Source organism: Argentina silus (genome assembly GCF_951799395.1).
Source record: "Argentina silus genome assembly, chromosome: X".
Classification (NCBI taxonomy): domain Eukaryota; kingdom Metazoa; phylum Chordata; class Actinopteri; order Argentiniformes; family Argentinidae; genus Argentina; species Argentina silus.
The window spans coordinates 7,842,893-7,859,885 of NC_139653.1; the positions used below are offsets into that span (position 1 = coordinate 7,842,893).

A 16,993-nucleotide genomic window follows, 5' to 3' on the forward strand; every position below is an offset into this window, starting at 1 on the left:
ATTATTTTGCCATTACACTTACAGTTGTAGAGCTAGCTGTCTTGACAAGTTTGTTCAGTTTGTTTGCATCCTCCCTGGTCAGGTTGCCCCACCAAAATACCATAGCATACAATACGTAAGCACTAGCCACCACACAGAACATGCGGTACGGTACGGTATGCATCATTTCAGTACAGACATTAAAAGAGCACTGTTTTCTCAGATAAGCTTAACCTTTCTATAAGTGTGATATGTAGGTGACGGTGAAGAAGTGGTACAAAACACTGAAGGAGTGGTAGAAATCCAAAGGATTATTGAAAAGAGAGAGAACGACTGGACGGGTTAATAATAAAGACATACATTTATTCCCCAGTAAACTTCAGACGGTTATGGACATGATAGACTACACACTAATGGTCACATAACCAACTAACACAAGTTAACATTACATTATATCTAACTCCAAAATATATTTTATGATTAATAATGATTGATAATGATTTGCTCAACCCTGCATGACAGACACTCGATCATATCGGATCATAGGTCCCATTAAGAATACCCAATATGCTATTTTAGTTACAAAGAATCGTGAGGAATTTACGCATAGTGCAATACCTGATGTCGATGACTCGAGTCTACGTGCTGTTAACGATGCATGTGAACATTAGACATTAATGGTGAACTCTGTGATAACCTGGTCACGATTATGTTGTGTTGTTTTAACAGAACCTTTATCTAGCGTAGAACATCACATTAATGCACAAAGGAAAAATTAAAATGGAGTATCAACAAATTAACCAATTTAATAGTTTTAAAGAGACATACAAAATAAACAAACTGTAAACGAATGGAAGGTTAACCATAAGTCTAACACTCTGTGTGTCAAGGACAACACAGAAGACCTAACCCGAGAAACTGGCTGATCTTGTCCTTAAATAAAATGCCAATATGGAACATCTGAGACATAAATGGGAGAGTGCTGTTGGCCTATACTATATGCATTTCAATAGCAAAGGAATTGACAACAGGCGAGGTGTGATATCTATAAGGATGTCCACCAGGCATGCTCATTCAACTGTAAATAGGTGTTCCGGGCGGAGAGAGGGGGGCATTGATCACCATTCACAATGGAAGATCAGATGATCACAGTCTTTGTATCAGCCACATTTAAATACACTCAAATCACATGACTGGTGCCACCAGATCCGTCTACAAAGGGAACCAGTTTCATTATTCAGCCATCTCCTGGGTGCGCAGCATACATTTTAAATGTAATTGGGGGGGCTGGCAGCAATGTTCACGCCATATTACTCCAAAGCACTTTACTCCTGTGTAATTGGTAGAATGATATTGGACCCGGTTATCTCTTGTGAGTAATTGCTATAGCATCAATCATTTCATACATCCAAGTGTTACATTTATATTATCATGTGTCGAATATGAGCAGATACACCACAAACATAAAGTGGCACCCCACTTGGCAGCTTATTGCTGTAAGTCATATATCCAAGTTCATGTCTTCCAAAGTTCTTGATGATGATTAAAGTTTGATGTTTTTTGTCTCCCAGTGAAGCTCCCTCACTAGAATAAACTGAAGCCTTTTTAATGAGGTGGTAGTGGTAGGCCTGTGTGGTTTTTATATTGTAATTCCCTGAAGGAGTGTACGGCTGCCAGCCCATCTCTGTGCTAGTTTTCCTGCTCGGCTCTGCTCCACTCTGTACCTCTGTAACTATGGCATATCAGAAAGTCATTAGTTATGAAGACACTAGACATCATCATTTTGGCAATGTGGTAATTACTGAGCTCAGATCGCACCTCTTTCTGGTATTCAAGTCAACTTCAGAGGGAATCTCAGAAAGTACTCAGCCCATATTATATTAGTGTGAAGCAAACCATAAACAAACACTCTCACAAGCTCATAACAATACCCAATGTAGGCACTTTGGATGGAATTTGTTTCCTTCACTCTCTAGGATGCTTAGCAGTGTTCCCAGAAAGTTTGAGATGATCTCTTGGTATCCTTTGACTGTGAATACCCTCTCAGATCATTTCTCCTTCATGTTGATCTCCCCCTTCACCCGAAGTGTTTATATGTTTACATATACAGTGTGTGTGTACAATCACACTGTGACTATTTACACTTTGAAAAAACGTCTCTTGACCGAAATGTCGGTGATTGTTGAACACGTTGACTTTAAGTAAGCAGTGTTGCATGGAGTTTTTCTTTATGGTTTCGTTTTCCATTTGCACCTGCAGTGACTATCAGGTGTGCAGATATGTTATTAATCTCCCCCTTCTTAAAAGCATATCGCTAGCTGTCAAATATGCGTCACAAAGAGTGTCAAAGCATGTGGGCAAGAAGCACGTCCACAACCGGCTGTCTGCCATCACCATCAAATTGACCAGATTGGGCAACAAAAGGGAGGAAAGCTGGCAAACTCCGAGGCCACAGCTGTTCCTGTCTATCGACTCAAGGGAAACAACAGATACTGTAGCTGAAAGATCCAGTATGTTTTACAGAGTTGCGTTTACCCACGGACCCCAAACCTGCAGCAGCTGTCTCATTATTTGTACCATAATATTGCCAGCCTGGTCCCCTACCAAGCCACGAGAGAGTGGCGAAGAGTTTCTAAAATAACTTTTATAGATCGTATCAATCATGCTAGCCTCGTTGTGTAGCCTTCCTGTGGAGCCTCTCATTGACCAAAATCCTTTTTTCAGTTGCTCCGGCTCTCCTGTGGTGATTTTGGATACTTACTAGTTCTGTCTGAAGATGAAGTCAAATGTCCTGTCTATATCGTGCTTACTCAGTGAAAAGAAAAATGTTTGAGAAAAAGCTTGACATTTCCTCCAGCTTGAGAAAATGAACACAGCAGCACAGAGTAAAGGAAATCAATATTAGGTCTAGAGCGTGGTTGTTTTTGGTTTTTGGTACTAGTGTGCATATTTGTATGGGAACAGGCCTTCTAGAATAGTCTTTGTGTTCCTGCTTTCAGTCTTTTCAGGTCATGAGAATGATATTGCGTTATATCTGGTGACGATCTGGTCTACAATGTAATTAGTGTATAGGCAATAGGCATGCTGTAGAGAATAATTCCCTGGTGACTTTCAGCACATTGGCAGTATCCATGGGCTTGTCAAGTAGAGTATTATGTGTTCTGACTCAAGTGTTTGAGCAAAAAGATCAATTATTGATGGACAAGATAAACCAGCAGGGAATTCTGGGAACTGCCTATATTCCCCAATGTAAACATCAGAGGATGCAACTCACGAGAACGACAGCTTTGATTAAGCTTTGTAGGAGTTGTTTCATTGATACAACACCAGAGAGAGAGGTGGAGAAAAAGCTGTCAGAGAAAGTAATGATTCCTGAAATCAGGAGGAGACGGAGCGAGAAGTAGAGAAGAGGGGAGTAAAAGACGACGTTAAGAAGGGATTTGGGCATTGATTAGTTTGTCAAAACACCCGAGATGCACAGTCTAAGAGGCTTTGTGGGGTTTTTCCTCTCTCTCTATTTTGAAGCCTAGGTATGCTTTATTTTGGATGTCCTGAATTCTATTTCTTTGAAGAGGCTCCATCCGTTGCTTCAGAGGAAATTCATTAGAGGAAACCTGTAAAGGCAGGCACTCCATCCCATCACGAGGAAAAGACTGTTTAAGCCTGGAGGATGTCAAGTCTGCAGCACACAGTAATTGCTGTGACCATTCACTTGCTCAAGATACGATGTGTAGGAGAGGGATATACAGAAATGGATTACCTTGGGAAAAAATTTAATATCAGCTGTAGCATGAAATAAAACCAACTAAAATCCTCTAAGCCTTTACAGCATACAGTATGTGTTGATGCCTCTCCCTCTCCCCCAGATCAATCAGTATTCCTAAATTGGAGAGGTCACATTACTCTGCTCAGATGTAGTGTTACATACAGTTGCTGTGATTTTCAAGCATTAGGGTGTAGCAGTGAAATTGATCCTTGCACGGTTCAGTGTTGAGATCATTATCAGGGCATGGTTTCGCCTTAAGCGTTACATCACAACAAATCACTCTCGAACACCGAAACCAATTCTCGCTGGAGAAGATGAGACTATGAAACCTGACCAAATGAAAGGCCCAGCAGCAATGTGGATAAATGAAGCAGGAGGAGAGGAGTGGACGAGTTAGCGCTGTGATGTGATGTTTGCTGTCTGTGAGCTACGGCTTGAGAATATGGAACTCTTTTAAAGAGGAGTCATCAGTGGACCGGGAGCTGCCAAGCATGCCCTTCTTCCTGTCCATCCCCTCCATCAGAGATAGAGAGAGAGTGTAGTGATGAGGATGGATGTGTCCATTAGGAATATTGATTCCTGGTCTGAATGGCGGAACAAGGCCATAGGAGGCAGAGGGGCTTTACCCTCAACTCAAAGGCCATAATGAGCTTGAGCTTCCTTTGTGGGAGTATTGGTTCAGTTGAAAATCATTACCCACAGATTGTTGTATATATCCTCAGACTGTAGTTTTTTTGTTTTTTATTTTCTGCTGAATTATTCCGTAGTGGACACAGAACTTTGTAACTTTCTGAACCACCTTCCGCCATAGAAGTTTCTGTAGGACGTCCCTCAGAAGTACACCTTGTGAAACAAGGCCAGTGGAGGTGGGGTGTGTTTAGGGGACCAGCCGCAGAGACCATGGGGCGAGAGGCAGAGCTCACTCACTGCATTGTTAGAGGAATCCTCAGAGGGGCCAGGCGTGTCTTGTGATCGAGTCACTCGGCCAGCCTGACCCAAGCTGTCTCTATCAAGTCTACTGTATGTAGGCCACAGTAATGTTACAGACCAGATTCAGAGCCCAGTCTCTCTCTCTCTCTCTTTCCCCCTCTCTCCTCCTCTCTGCATCCCTAGGCTCATTTGTCATCATGGCCTGATTATTTCAGCCTGCTTCTCGGACTCTCTCCAGACTGGTAGCCTTCCTCTCTGCTGTCCCAGCTCAGCCCAGACCTGGCCGTTCCACATGGGCTCTCACTGGCATTGTCACAACAAGCCTCAGCCTGGTCCTTTTCAATGTACAGATCTTTGACCCGTTGCATCTCTTAAACCAACTTAAACTGTTGTATCTGCCCATGAGATGAAGGATAAAAGGACAGAGTCAGAGAAGCTTAATTTATGTCCGACCTCTGACCCCACATTAGCATTCTCCTCTTTCACTAACATGCATTTGTCTCATCCATTTGTCTTCTCCACTTCTTAGCCCCTCCTTGACTAGAGAATGATTTCTTACTCTTTAAGATGTCAGACAGATTTTGTGTGTGCTCTGAATTCCCTCAACTGGGATCTGTAGAGACAGAGACACATAGTGTATCTCTTAGAAACAGCAAGCTCTCTCTCCCTGTCCTTGGTGTTCAGTGTGAAGGTGATGACGCTGTCAGTCTCCAAACTTTCATACACCTCTTATGTCAACACACGTCTGACATTTACCTGTCACTGAGGAAAAAGGGATGTGGAAAGTGTCAGCGAGAGAGAGAGAGAGAGAGAGACAGAGCTGCTCCCATCTCACCCACGGCTCAGGGCTCATCTCAACACTGAGATCACACTGGCTGCCACAGAAACCCACCTTCTCTATCAACTGGATACCCGGGATCAGATGGTGACAAGGAGGTGATAAGAAGGTGACAATCAGGGACCTATAGACCACAAAGAACAGTCTCGACCTGACCATCTGTTGATCCTCTGCATTTGGAGTGGGGCCCAACGTCATGCCCAGGTTAGGGTTGTTAGCTTGGTCTGATGGCAGTGGATTTTCGATCCAATCTGTCACATAGAACAGATGTCATCACCAGGCTGTCCAACTGCATCCATTTGCCCTTGATGTGAAGGAGATGACGTGATCTTGGCGTGATCCTTACGTGTCAAACTGTGAAGGGCTTTACTCTACCTAGATAGATAGATAGATGCTGCAAACACAAAGTTGCAGTAACCGTATAGTGAACACATCACAGCTATAGTCAAATAATGCATTGTTTAACCTGGACACCTGCTACACTGTAGTGATGTATTAGAGCTGCTTGTAATCCAACACCTCAGACAGAAATACTATACCTCTGTCTATCCTTTTTCTTCCTTACAGCGGTATGAGATTGTGTATTCATTGCGGCAATAATCTTTTCTAAAGATCTGACCATTTCATCAATTGATCTGCGTGTTTTGACATGAGACCAGATACTGCTGTGAATGGCATTCAGCTCAGCAGAACTGATGTCTTGGTGAGATAGGATTATTTTGTACTCACTCCGAACATGGCGCCCCATTTCTTGCTTATAGAGAGAGCAGGAAATTGCACCCAGAGAGGGCCAATCAAAATGCCCCCTGAGTGAGAGAGGCTAAAGCCTGAAGATACAGAACTAGAATGAGGTAATCTGCTGAGCTGAAAAATAAATAATACACTCGGAAAGGAAAATCATTACTTCCCTAAAAAATCCTTGTCCTGCCCTTGTATCCGGGACCAGTCCTGCGTTGCTTGAAAACTTGTTGCAAGATTCAATAACATCATGCATACGCATTGATGGTAAAATCGGAAATCTTAATGTCAGTGTTGTACCGCTTAATTATGTGAGGTTCAAATCTAACCAATTGAAACAACTAGCATCTCGCTAACAGTGGCCCTACAGTACTTACAGTACTCTGTTGCTATGGAGATTGAGGGTGGGAAAGGCTTACTAGGATGCTTACTTTCCCAGCATATAATACTGCAATACAAGGCTTTAATGGTAAAACAAAGAACGAAATATCTGCAGTAAGAGGGCTATTAACCTGAATTTGAGAAGAAATCACAGTTGATTATTCTATCCTTTGCAAATTGAGAGCCTTGCTGTATGGGAAGATAAATGTGAAATGATTTGTTTTTTTGAAAGGTTTGTTATGTTTTGTGTTGGATGTGTTGCTTGTTATTATATGAACACTAGTAGTGTGTGGCTGTACTAGAAGTCTTGAGGTTTAGTCAAGGTTTGTGGGGAGATTGTGGAGTGGAGTGTAACAAATCCCACCCAGATCATTATCTGGACGTGTTTTAATTTGATGCATGATTAGCAAGCCTGAAAGACAAGAATCCTTAGCCGTCTGCCAGCCTCCTTGAATTAAGAGACATCAATCAAGGACTGGCTCCTTTCTAGCTTTAATTTGGCAATCACCCTCTGCATTCACTCAGACAAATGACAGCTCATTAAGATAATGATCAGTGTAAAGAAAACACTCCAACTGTGCTTGTTTAGAGTTTACAAGCCAGTGGGTGTACACAGACCTGTGCATTCAGAAACACATAAAAACACAAACACACACACACAGATGAATAATGCCTGTCTTCATTAAGATATGCTACATTGTTGTGTTGCGGGGGGGCGTATGTATATACAGGATCCAACAATATGGGTCAACATGTTGTCTTGTATCTGTCTGTCTGTCAGTCTGTGTGTCTGTGTCTCATGCTCATGTACTGTAGATGATATGAGTGTGTCTGCCTGGCTCATAAGGAGGTGACTGAGCCCTTTGACCTCTGCTCCCTGCCCCAGGTACTCCTTCCAGGACGAGGAGGACATGTTCATGGTGGTGGACCTATTGCTGGGAGGAGACCTGCGCTACCACCTGCAGCAGAGCGTCCAGTTCAACGAGGATGCCGTCAAACTCTACCTGTGTGAGATGACCCTGGCATTGGACTATCTGCAGAGCCAGCACATCATCCACAGGTACGAGTTACATTACAGATAAACATCATCCACCGGTATGAGTTACATTAGAGAAACATTATCCACAGATGTGAGTTACATTACAGATAAACATCATCCACAGGTGTGAGTTACATTAGAAAGACATCATCCACAGGTGTGAGTTACATTAGAGAAACATCATCCACAGGTGTAAGTTACATTAGAGAAACATCATCCACAGGTGTAAGTTACATTAGAGAAACATCATCCACAGGTGTGAGTTACATTAGAAAGACATCATCCACAGGTGTGAGTTACATTAGAGAAACATCATCCACAGGTGTGAGTTACATTAGAGAAACATCATCCACAGGTGTGAGTTACATTACAGATAGCAAAGACTTGTGGATGATGCCTATCCACCGCTATGCATCATCCACAGGTTTAGGACAGCATGATGCTGATGATATCAGCTCAAGGTCATGTGCTGTTTGTAGTACAGGCCTTTACTGCCTGAGCAGCACGGAAATAAGTGTTAACTTTTCCATTTGGCAGTAATGTTGTTTGAATGACTTATGAATACAATGATTTGTTTTTTGTGGGGCTTGCACTTAAATGAATACTAAAAGGAATGTATCTGTGTCCTTGTTGTAAAGTCACCTTGCTATGTATTATTTATTTTGGGGGATGGGGACAGTATATCATGCTGTTGTTGTCAGTGTGTCCATTCTAAGTTGAATATTAATCTCAGCAGCCTGTCACATTAAACTAATTGACCAAACCCTCTTGAAAAATGTGCAATATTTGTACTATATCTACTGGTCAGCTAACATTTGACCTGCGGCTGTTGGCTGTTGACCTCCCCTGACCTCTCCCTATCCAGGGTGTCAGCTCCTAGCTTCCAAGCCCACCAAGCACTTCTCTCTGCTCCACAGACACAGACAGACCGCCCCAGTCCCTGTCCATCAGTACTGTAAATGTAGTCTTAGTGGTTTGTGGGCTTGCTATCAAATTGGGTTTTTATTCTTCTCACTCTCAAAAGAACAAACAGGGCTGCGTCTGTGCCAAGAACGTTTTGGTTTGCTGAAAATGTATTGAGCACCTGGGCATTCCCCTTTCATGTGTTTTTTTTGCCTAGCTAAAGATAGGCCTCATATCTGTGTTACTGTAATTGTAACCATCAATCTTCCTCAGCATGGGATGACTTGCGATCCAGAGCTTTTGTTGTAATATGCTGAGCACTGCTCAGCACAGTAACTAAGCGTCATTGCTGTGAATTACAGTGCTACAGTAGGTCCCTGTAGAACACTGACTAACAGATGGCCTCAAAATGTTCTAACCTTATTCCAAAAGCATTTTTTTCTTCGTATTGCTGTGTGTGTGTGTGTGTGTGTGTGTGTGTGTGTGTGTGTGTGTGTGTGTGTGTGTGTGTGTGTGTGTGTGTGTGTGTGTGTGTGTGTGTGTGTGTGTGTGTGTGTGTGCGCTCGCATGTGTACCACACACCCAACACAATCACACCAAAACAACTAGGTTATCACACACTTATCCTTTCTTAATTCAATAGTTAATTCATTTGTATCTCCATGTCAGCCTGATTAATGTGCACCCCACCATGATCTAAATAGCCAATGAGGTCAATTGGAAAGATTCAGTGAGTTATGCCCCAGCTGTTCCTTGGTGTGGGAGAGCCAGCAGTCATCCACTGCTCTCCTCTGACACCATTGTGTCTGCTCACAGAGCCGTAATCCAATCCCTGGGTATCTGTGGCCGTCTTCTGCTCTACAATTTGGTTCCACACTGTGGATTTTTGACAGGAGAATACTATACAATTATATTGTTGCACCAACTGGGGAAGAAGTGTCTCCTAGCAACAGTCTGCTGCGGCAATGCCCTAGGAGGTAAAATTAGTCGGAGAGAAGAAGAAGAAGAATGTGGCCCCCTCTCTACTTCATCTGCGCTGGAGAGACAAATGTCCATAGTGCAGGAAATGGATTTCACTTTCACTACACAATGGACACCTTTAAGTGTTACCTTGCACTTGTCAGTCCTCTGCTGCCTGCTGGAGTCTCCAGCATTGGAAATCGATTTGACATGTCATATCCCTCTGGGATTTGCAATTCCTATACCTATCAAAAAAAAAAAAGTGTTCAAAGTGAAATACTCATGCATTTGTATGACCATTGAGGCGATTGACGGTTGTAGTGTAGAAGCTTTCATATTGGATTACCTGCTAGGGACGATGAATGCATTTACATGAAATTTCTAGAGAAATGCACCAGTTAACCTGGGTTTCTTGGTGTAGCATAGCCATAGAAAGGTTTGGCATCATATGTTAGCGTAGCATAGCCTCAGAGAGCACAGGCTTCTTGTGTTAGCGTAGCATAGCCTCAGAGAGCACAGGCTTCTTGTGTTAGCGTAGCATAGCCTCAGAGAGCACAGGCTTCTTGTGTTAGCGTAGCATAGCCTCAGAGAGCACAGACTTCTTGTGTTAGTGTAGCATAGCCTCAGAGAGCACAGGCTTCTTGTGTTAGCGTAGTGCTGCTGTATATGAGCCTAGGGATTAAATGTGTTACTCACACTCGGTGACTGGCTGCATAATTAAATAGGCTGTGTGGGCTCTGTTAATTGGCTGTGGAGAGCTTGGAGGGGGCTGTGCTAACTGTAAACATCAAGGTGTTGTTGTTTGTGTGAGGCCCCACTGCATGGGTGCTCTCCACGCAATAAGCATGTGTGGAGAAACCTGTGAGACCCTCCTGGGGATCTGGATGGAATTGCCATGTTTCCTGATATGCCTGGCCAGTGCTGAAGTGTAGGATGCGCAGCGCTGGCATACACGTAACACACACACACACACACACACACACACTCTCTCTGTCTCTGTGGCAGTGTTATATTTGATTATGGACACAATTGTATTTTTGGTATATTCTTATGGTAATATCTTTCTCTCTCTCTTTCTCTCTCACAGGGATGTCAAACCAGACAATATCCTGTTGGATGAACAAGGTGATGCCTCATCTGTGGAATGTCTTTATCCCGTACAAATTTAAATGTGTGTGATATGTTTCACCATTAGTGTTCCTGCCTGTGCGTGCGTGCGTTCGTGTATGCGTGAGTCAGAGGGAGAGCATGTCAAACGTGAATTGGACTCACAGCTATGATCCTGCAGGCTGCTAAGTATCACCACGGTAACAGTCAGCATTCATCTGGAAGAGCCAGAATGTGTGTCTGCCATCCCATCATCACACAGACACACACAGAAACACAAACACACGCACAGAGACACAAACACACACACATACATAGACACAAACGGAGAAGCAAGGATATACTGTACAAGGACTTCAGTACAGACAGGTTTCATGATGCTCAAGCAGACTCTACCTCATGTTAGTAGAGGGTTTTATTTCTTGACAAACTGAATAATGTTTAAAATAACTATGCTTTTTTGTTTTCTTCATTTTTTTTAAAGTTTCATATTACATACAGTAGGTGTTGGTCAGAGAGGCACCATGGTTGTCTGTGTAATACATGCAGTAGATATGTATACTAAACCCTTTATTGAAGAGTTGTGTTGTATCTTCCATGCAGGTCATTGCCACTTGACAGACTTCAACATTGCTACGATAATCAAGAATGGAGAGAGGGCCACGGCCTTAGCTGGGACCAAGCCCTATATGGGTAAAACCATGCAATCATTATTCTCATTCTAATTCTATGTGTAAGACTCCCACACCTGGTAGTCCTTACAGAGCTTATCATAAAACTGTGTACAGTACATGTATTATGCTGTGTGGCCTGTCTACTCGCAGCTCCAGAAATCTTCCAGTCCTTCGTGAGCGGAGGGACTGGCTACGCTTTTGAGGTGGACTGGTGGTCACTAGGTGTGACGGTCTTTGAGGTGCTGCGTGGATGGGTGAGGCATGAATTATGGGAAGTGGAGTTGGTATATAACATTTGTTTTTTTTAGCTTCATCTATGTCAGGACATTCATCTCTGTCCGTCTCTCTATCTTTATCTGTCTCTATCTCTATATCTGTCTCTCTAACTCTCCATCTCTATCCCTCTCTCTTTCACTCTCTCTCTGACTCTCCCTATCTCTCTCCTGTCCAGAGGCCCTATGACATCCATGCCAGTAACTCGGTGGAGTCTCTGATGCAGCTCTTCAGCACGGTCAGTGTGCAGTACAGCCCAGCCTGGCCAAAAGACCTGGTTTCCCTCATGAGGAAGGTGAGTCGCAGGCAGAGCACAGATGGGATGATGGGGCTACTGGGGGAAGGAGAGGGCCTTGGCTCAGAGTGATTTGAGGGGATCAGACGTTGGTAGAGGGCAACTGGACTAAGGCGAGAGGGGAAGAGAGTGGGAGAGAGAGAAAAAGAGAGAGGAGCAGAGGAGAGACCGATGGAGTCTGAGGGACTATTCTGTGTGTGTGTGTGGTGTGTGGTGTGTGGTGTGTGGTGTGTGTGTGTGTGTGTGTGTGTGTGGTAGGAGCTCTGGCATCAGTCTCTTCCGCTCTGCTGCTGATCGATTACCAAATCTGAACTCCACGGAGACAGACCTTACCAGCCCTCCGGGAAAAATGAGTCGGCATCATAAATTGTGAAAGAAACATGGTTTCCATGACAACAGAACTACATCCCCATCATTTTTTATAGGTGCACGTTAAGCTGTCCTAGGGGGATAACCGAAAAAGCTGTCTATTGCAGACACGACACTATTGATACATGTCAAATGGGTTTGTGTGTGTGTGTTTGTGTGCGCGTGTGTCTCAGCTGCTGACGGTGAACCCAGAGCACCGCTTCTCCAGCCTGTCTCACATGCAGACGGCGCCCTACCTCTCTGACGTCAACTGGGACGCCGTGTATGAAAAGAAGATGGAGGCAGGCTTTGTTCCTAATGTGAGTACGGACCTTAACCAACAGACAAACACCAACACTTACTTACCTATTTGCACAACCATGACCAATTAATTTCTAGTCACATACAGTTGACCCTCTCACACCTCACAGGTTTTCCATTCTGTAAAATGTACAATTTCTGCTCTGCTATACTTGGAGCATATATTGTAGTCAATAATAAATTATGCATGGCCATATTGATTTTCTTCACACCACCATGCTGTGTGGCCATCATAGTAAGAGTTGGTGTGTGTGTGTGTGTGTGTGTGTGTGTGTGTGGGTGTGTGTGTGTGTGTGTGTGTGTGTGTGTGTGTGTGTGTGCGCACATTTGTGTGTGCGTGCGTGTGTGTGTATCTATTGGTTCCACAGAAGGGCCGTCTGCATTGCGACCCCACCTTTGAACTGGAGGAGATGATACTGGAGTCTCGTCCTCTCCATAAGAAGAAGAAGAGACTTGCCAAAAACAGGTCTCGGGACAACAGCAAGGATTCCCAGTCTGTGAGTGTGCTGCACCCCAGCATTCTTCAATTACTCACTACTACCATGTGAATACCATAAATTAAAAACTAGAGGGAGTACTTCCCTAAATTAACTGTGATTTAAATATGGAGCGCCATGTCAATTTTCTCTTTCATCTTCTGTGTTTTCAGCGGGCACAAATCCAATGTCGATGATTCACTGCCACCTTCTGTGCTTGAGTGTTCGCTCACGTAGTATCAACACAGCTCAAGTGTCTCACTTCAGTCATTTAAAAGCATCACGCCATGCACCTGAAATTAATTTACAACCTATAGATAAACCTATTGAAGAAGAAGACCACCAGCATTGATCCAATTGGCTGATGCCCTCCCAGCTCATGGAAAGTCTTACCCAGTTGGCGACATGCTCGCTTCCCATGTCACAAAAGCAATGAATGGGAAAGATAAGAGACTACTGGATGAAATTCATTTGAAATTCCCATTAAAGGATGAAAAAATCTTTGAAAACAAATGGCACTTTATGATTCCAACTTTGTGAAATGGATTTGACCCCAGCTGTGGTGCTCTAGACGTATTGGCCTGTCTAGTGTATTGTTTTGCACACAGAGGGCAAGGGTGCCCCTGTACAGTGTACACTGTTCTTCAGTTGACATTTCCACCCCCGCTCTCTAAATATCATCTTTCTTTAAGGTTATTTGGCTTGTATGAGTCCCTTGTCAAATCCACCTATTGTCTGTGATAGCGACATTATTTACCGTTGATTTTAGAATGCCACTCCATATTTATGAGCTAGGCCAGTTATTTATCAGTGAACCCTCTCATTATGATCTCCAGGTTATGAAAGTTGACCTTCAGTGTCATCAAGACTGATCTCTGTGCTATAAGCCGTAAAGCTGTTGTATCTCTAACCATAGCTAGTACTGTATCCTCCTCCAGGCCTGAGCAGTCTTCTGCTGTGAGAGGGGGGCTGGGTTATTACCTAGATGATTAAATTATGAAGCCTTCAGTACTGTTGTCATGCCCCCAAGTGCTTTCGGAAATATGAGGTTCTATTTTCGTCCCACGCAAAACATCCAATTTGAGGAAAGAACACAAACAAATCATGGCTGTGATTTAAAAAGGGGGAGGGAGGGAACAGAGGGGTATGTTTAGTCTTTCAGGTCTCAGTGTTGATTGAATGAGGTGAGATGTTCTCCCTTGTGGGTGTGACCTGACGTGATGATGATGGCTATTCTCTCCACTGCCCCTCAGGAGAATGACTATCTACAGGATTGCCTTGAAGTCGTGCAGCAAGAGTTCATGATCTTCAACCGCGAGAAGTAAGAGCCCTGACCTAACACTGTTACACTGAGAGACAAATAAAAGCATGATGATGTTACCCATAGACAGCTCTATCATATTATTATTTTTTAATAATAATTACTATGAGATTAAAGTATAGGTTCTCAGCTTTTATTTGAGGGTATTTGGGTACATATTGGTTTCACCATTTAGAAATGACAACACTTTTTATACATATTCCCCCTATTTCATGGCACCAAAAGTATTGGAACAATTAGCTTGACAGGTGTTTCTGTTGGTCATTGTCATTGATGTGTCAGTCACTACCATCCGCAGAAGACTTCACCAGCAGAGCTACAGCAGCTACACTCTAGTTAGCCACAAGATCAGGATGGCTAGGTTCATGTTTGCTAAACAGTACCTAAAAGAGCCTGCAGAGTTGTGGAAAAAGGTCTTGTGGACAGAAGAGACACACAGTATGAACATGTACCAGAGTGATTGCAAACACTTGCAATAAAGTATGGAGAAAAAAAGGAACTGTCCAAGATCCACAATATACCACCTCTTCTGTGAAATATGATGGTATTATGGCTTGGACATGTATGGCTGCCACTGGAACTTGTCTTCATTGCTGATGTAACTGCTGATGGCAGCAGCAGAATGAATTCTGAAGTGTACAGAAACATCTTGTCTGCTGAAAACTTGGACGGCGTTTCATCATACAGCAAGACAACAGCGGGTGCTAGTTAGCTCGTAATGCTACCGATCTATCGTTAGCATGTAAAGTCATATTTTCTCGATCCGTGGTGTCAGTTTGCCGACGCTGTGCAATGATCTGGTCAAATATGTTCTTAGCGACAACCAAAACAACATAGCAGGCTAATGATGGAACAACATTAGTGTCAGGTTTAAGAGAACTCTAAGAAGTTTGGGGTATTTTTGCTGGGTGCCAATCACACGACCCTGCAGCTCTCCCCAAAGTGACGGTCGTGGTCTTATGGATTCCCATTTGTTACATATAGCCATCTTGCCCTATACTGCCATAGCAACTAGAGAGTTTTTCAGGGCCAAAAGGTGGAAAGTTCTTGACTGGCCAAGTCAATCTCCAGATTGAAATCCAATTTTACATGCATTTCTGAAGAGACCTATGGCAAAAATACCTAAAAACAAACAAGAACTGAAGATGGCTGCAGTACAGGTAAGGTCAATTGGTCGTAGACTTCAGGCACTTATTGCATGCAAAGGATTGGTGACCAAATACTAAACATGAGTGCATAATTTGGACATATTATATTAATCTATACCAATAGTGTTGGTGCCCTGAAATAGGGGGACTATGTATAAAAAGTGTTGTAATTTCTAAAAATAAATAAATAAAATAAAATACCCTCAAATAAAAACGGAGAATCTATATTTTAACCTCATAGTAATTGTTTTATTTCACATCCAAACTTTTAGAGTGTAGAGCCAAAAGAAGAAAAATATTTTCACTGTCCCAATATTTACATGACATTCACTGTGAAAATAATTAGCCTTTACACAGTGATTTCAGAATGCAATCTGTCCATTTCATAACTGTTGTTTAGTATTTCTTGATCATAATGATAGTGGTTTTGGGAGTGTTTGCAGATCATAGTAAATAGTAGTAATATGGTAAATAAATATCCCTGCTGTTATTGACTGCATCCTCATCCAATTTAACCTCCAGCAGAGAGACACTATACTCCCTCTTCGCTTGAGTATGTAAATTCTAGATTAAATGAAGGCTTTTATAGTCCTACTCTAGCAGTTTTATTATCCTATAATGTAGACATTTTGTTGTGATTATACAGAATGATTATATAGAATGTACACTCATCATTGGTAAAGCAGCTTAAGCTCATATTTCATGGAATATGGGACTGCTCTGCTATCCAGAGGGAGAGAATATTGGTTCAGCACTGCTCTAAATTATTACCTCATTTATTATTTACCAGTGTCTGCGATTGCAGCATGATTTGGAAACCTTCCTGAATGGCAAATGGAGTTTCCTTATTGCTGTAATTAATGGGGTTCTAGTTCTATTTTTACACTCTGGCATAATTTCTGGACATATGTATCATAGCCTTAGACTACCTCAGTGTATTCCCACCACAAATGTGATTTTGTGTGCGTGTGTGTACGTGTGCGTGCGGTGCGCGCGTGCGTGTGTTTCTGTGTCTGCATTGTTTGTCTGTGTGGCAGGTTGAAAAAAAGTCAGGAGGAAGGTGCCTCAGAGGGAGGTGAGTGTGAAGGTGTCGCCGAGGCGGGGGGTGACGATGGCGACGGGGATGGCGATGGGGATGGCGACGGGGATGGCGACGGGGAGGCAGAGGGGGGTACAGAAGACGACGATGAGCCCGAACCCGAGTCATCCTCCAAACTCAGCATGTGTGGCTCTGTCTGCTCCTCTCCCGGCAGCTGCTAGCACCACAGTGCCCCCTGGTGGTCTCTCAGGCTGCTGTGTGTGTGTGTGTGTGTGTGTACAGTACCATGCCTGTAGATACTCTAACTACTCCTTTGTAGCCATGAATGGAGGAACATACAGCAGGGGCTCCGCACAGCAGGACACAAAAAGGCTCCCCTATTTCTTCTTCTATAGCATCCACTGGTAAGGCATGAATGAAACCCCTGCAGGTTCCAGAGAGGCCCCGCCCTCAGCGC

At 43.3% G+C, this 16,993-nt stretch overlaps 1 protein-coding gene across 1 annotated transcript in view; it reads left to right on the top strand.

The window, feature by feature from the left end:
* The window catches only part of stk32c (serine/threonine kinase 32C), a gene marked incomplete at its 3' end in the record, with an annotated part of 55,685 nt that extends 38,928 nt beyond the window's left edge, over positions 1 to 16,757 (top strand). Inside the window, exons 4-12 of the mRNA XM_083694522.1 lie at positions 7,519 to 7,692; positions 10,622 to 10,659; positions 11,245 to 11,334; positions 11,466 to 11,569; positions 11,767 to 11,883; positions 12,426 to 12,551; positions 12,921 to 13,049; positions 14,282 to 14,349; positions 16,535 to 16,757. Coding sequence (XP_083550648.1) covers positions 7,519 to 7,692; positions 10,622 to 10,659; positions 11,245 to 11,334; positions 11,466 to 11,569; positions 11,767 to 11,883; positions 12,426 to 12,551; positions 12,921 to 13,049; positions 14,282 to 14,349; positions 16,535 to 16,757 — 1,069 coding nt within the window. The remainder of the gene's footprint in view (positions 1 to 7,518; positions 7,693 to 10,621; positions 10,660 to 11,244; positions 11,335 to 11,465; positions 11,570 to 11,766; positions 11,884 to 12,425; positions 12,552 to 12,920; positions 13,050 to 14,281; positions 14,350 to 16,534) is intronic.
* Between the last annotated feature and the right edge of the window lie 236 nt (positions 16,758 to 16,993).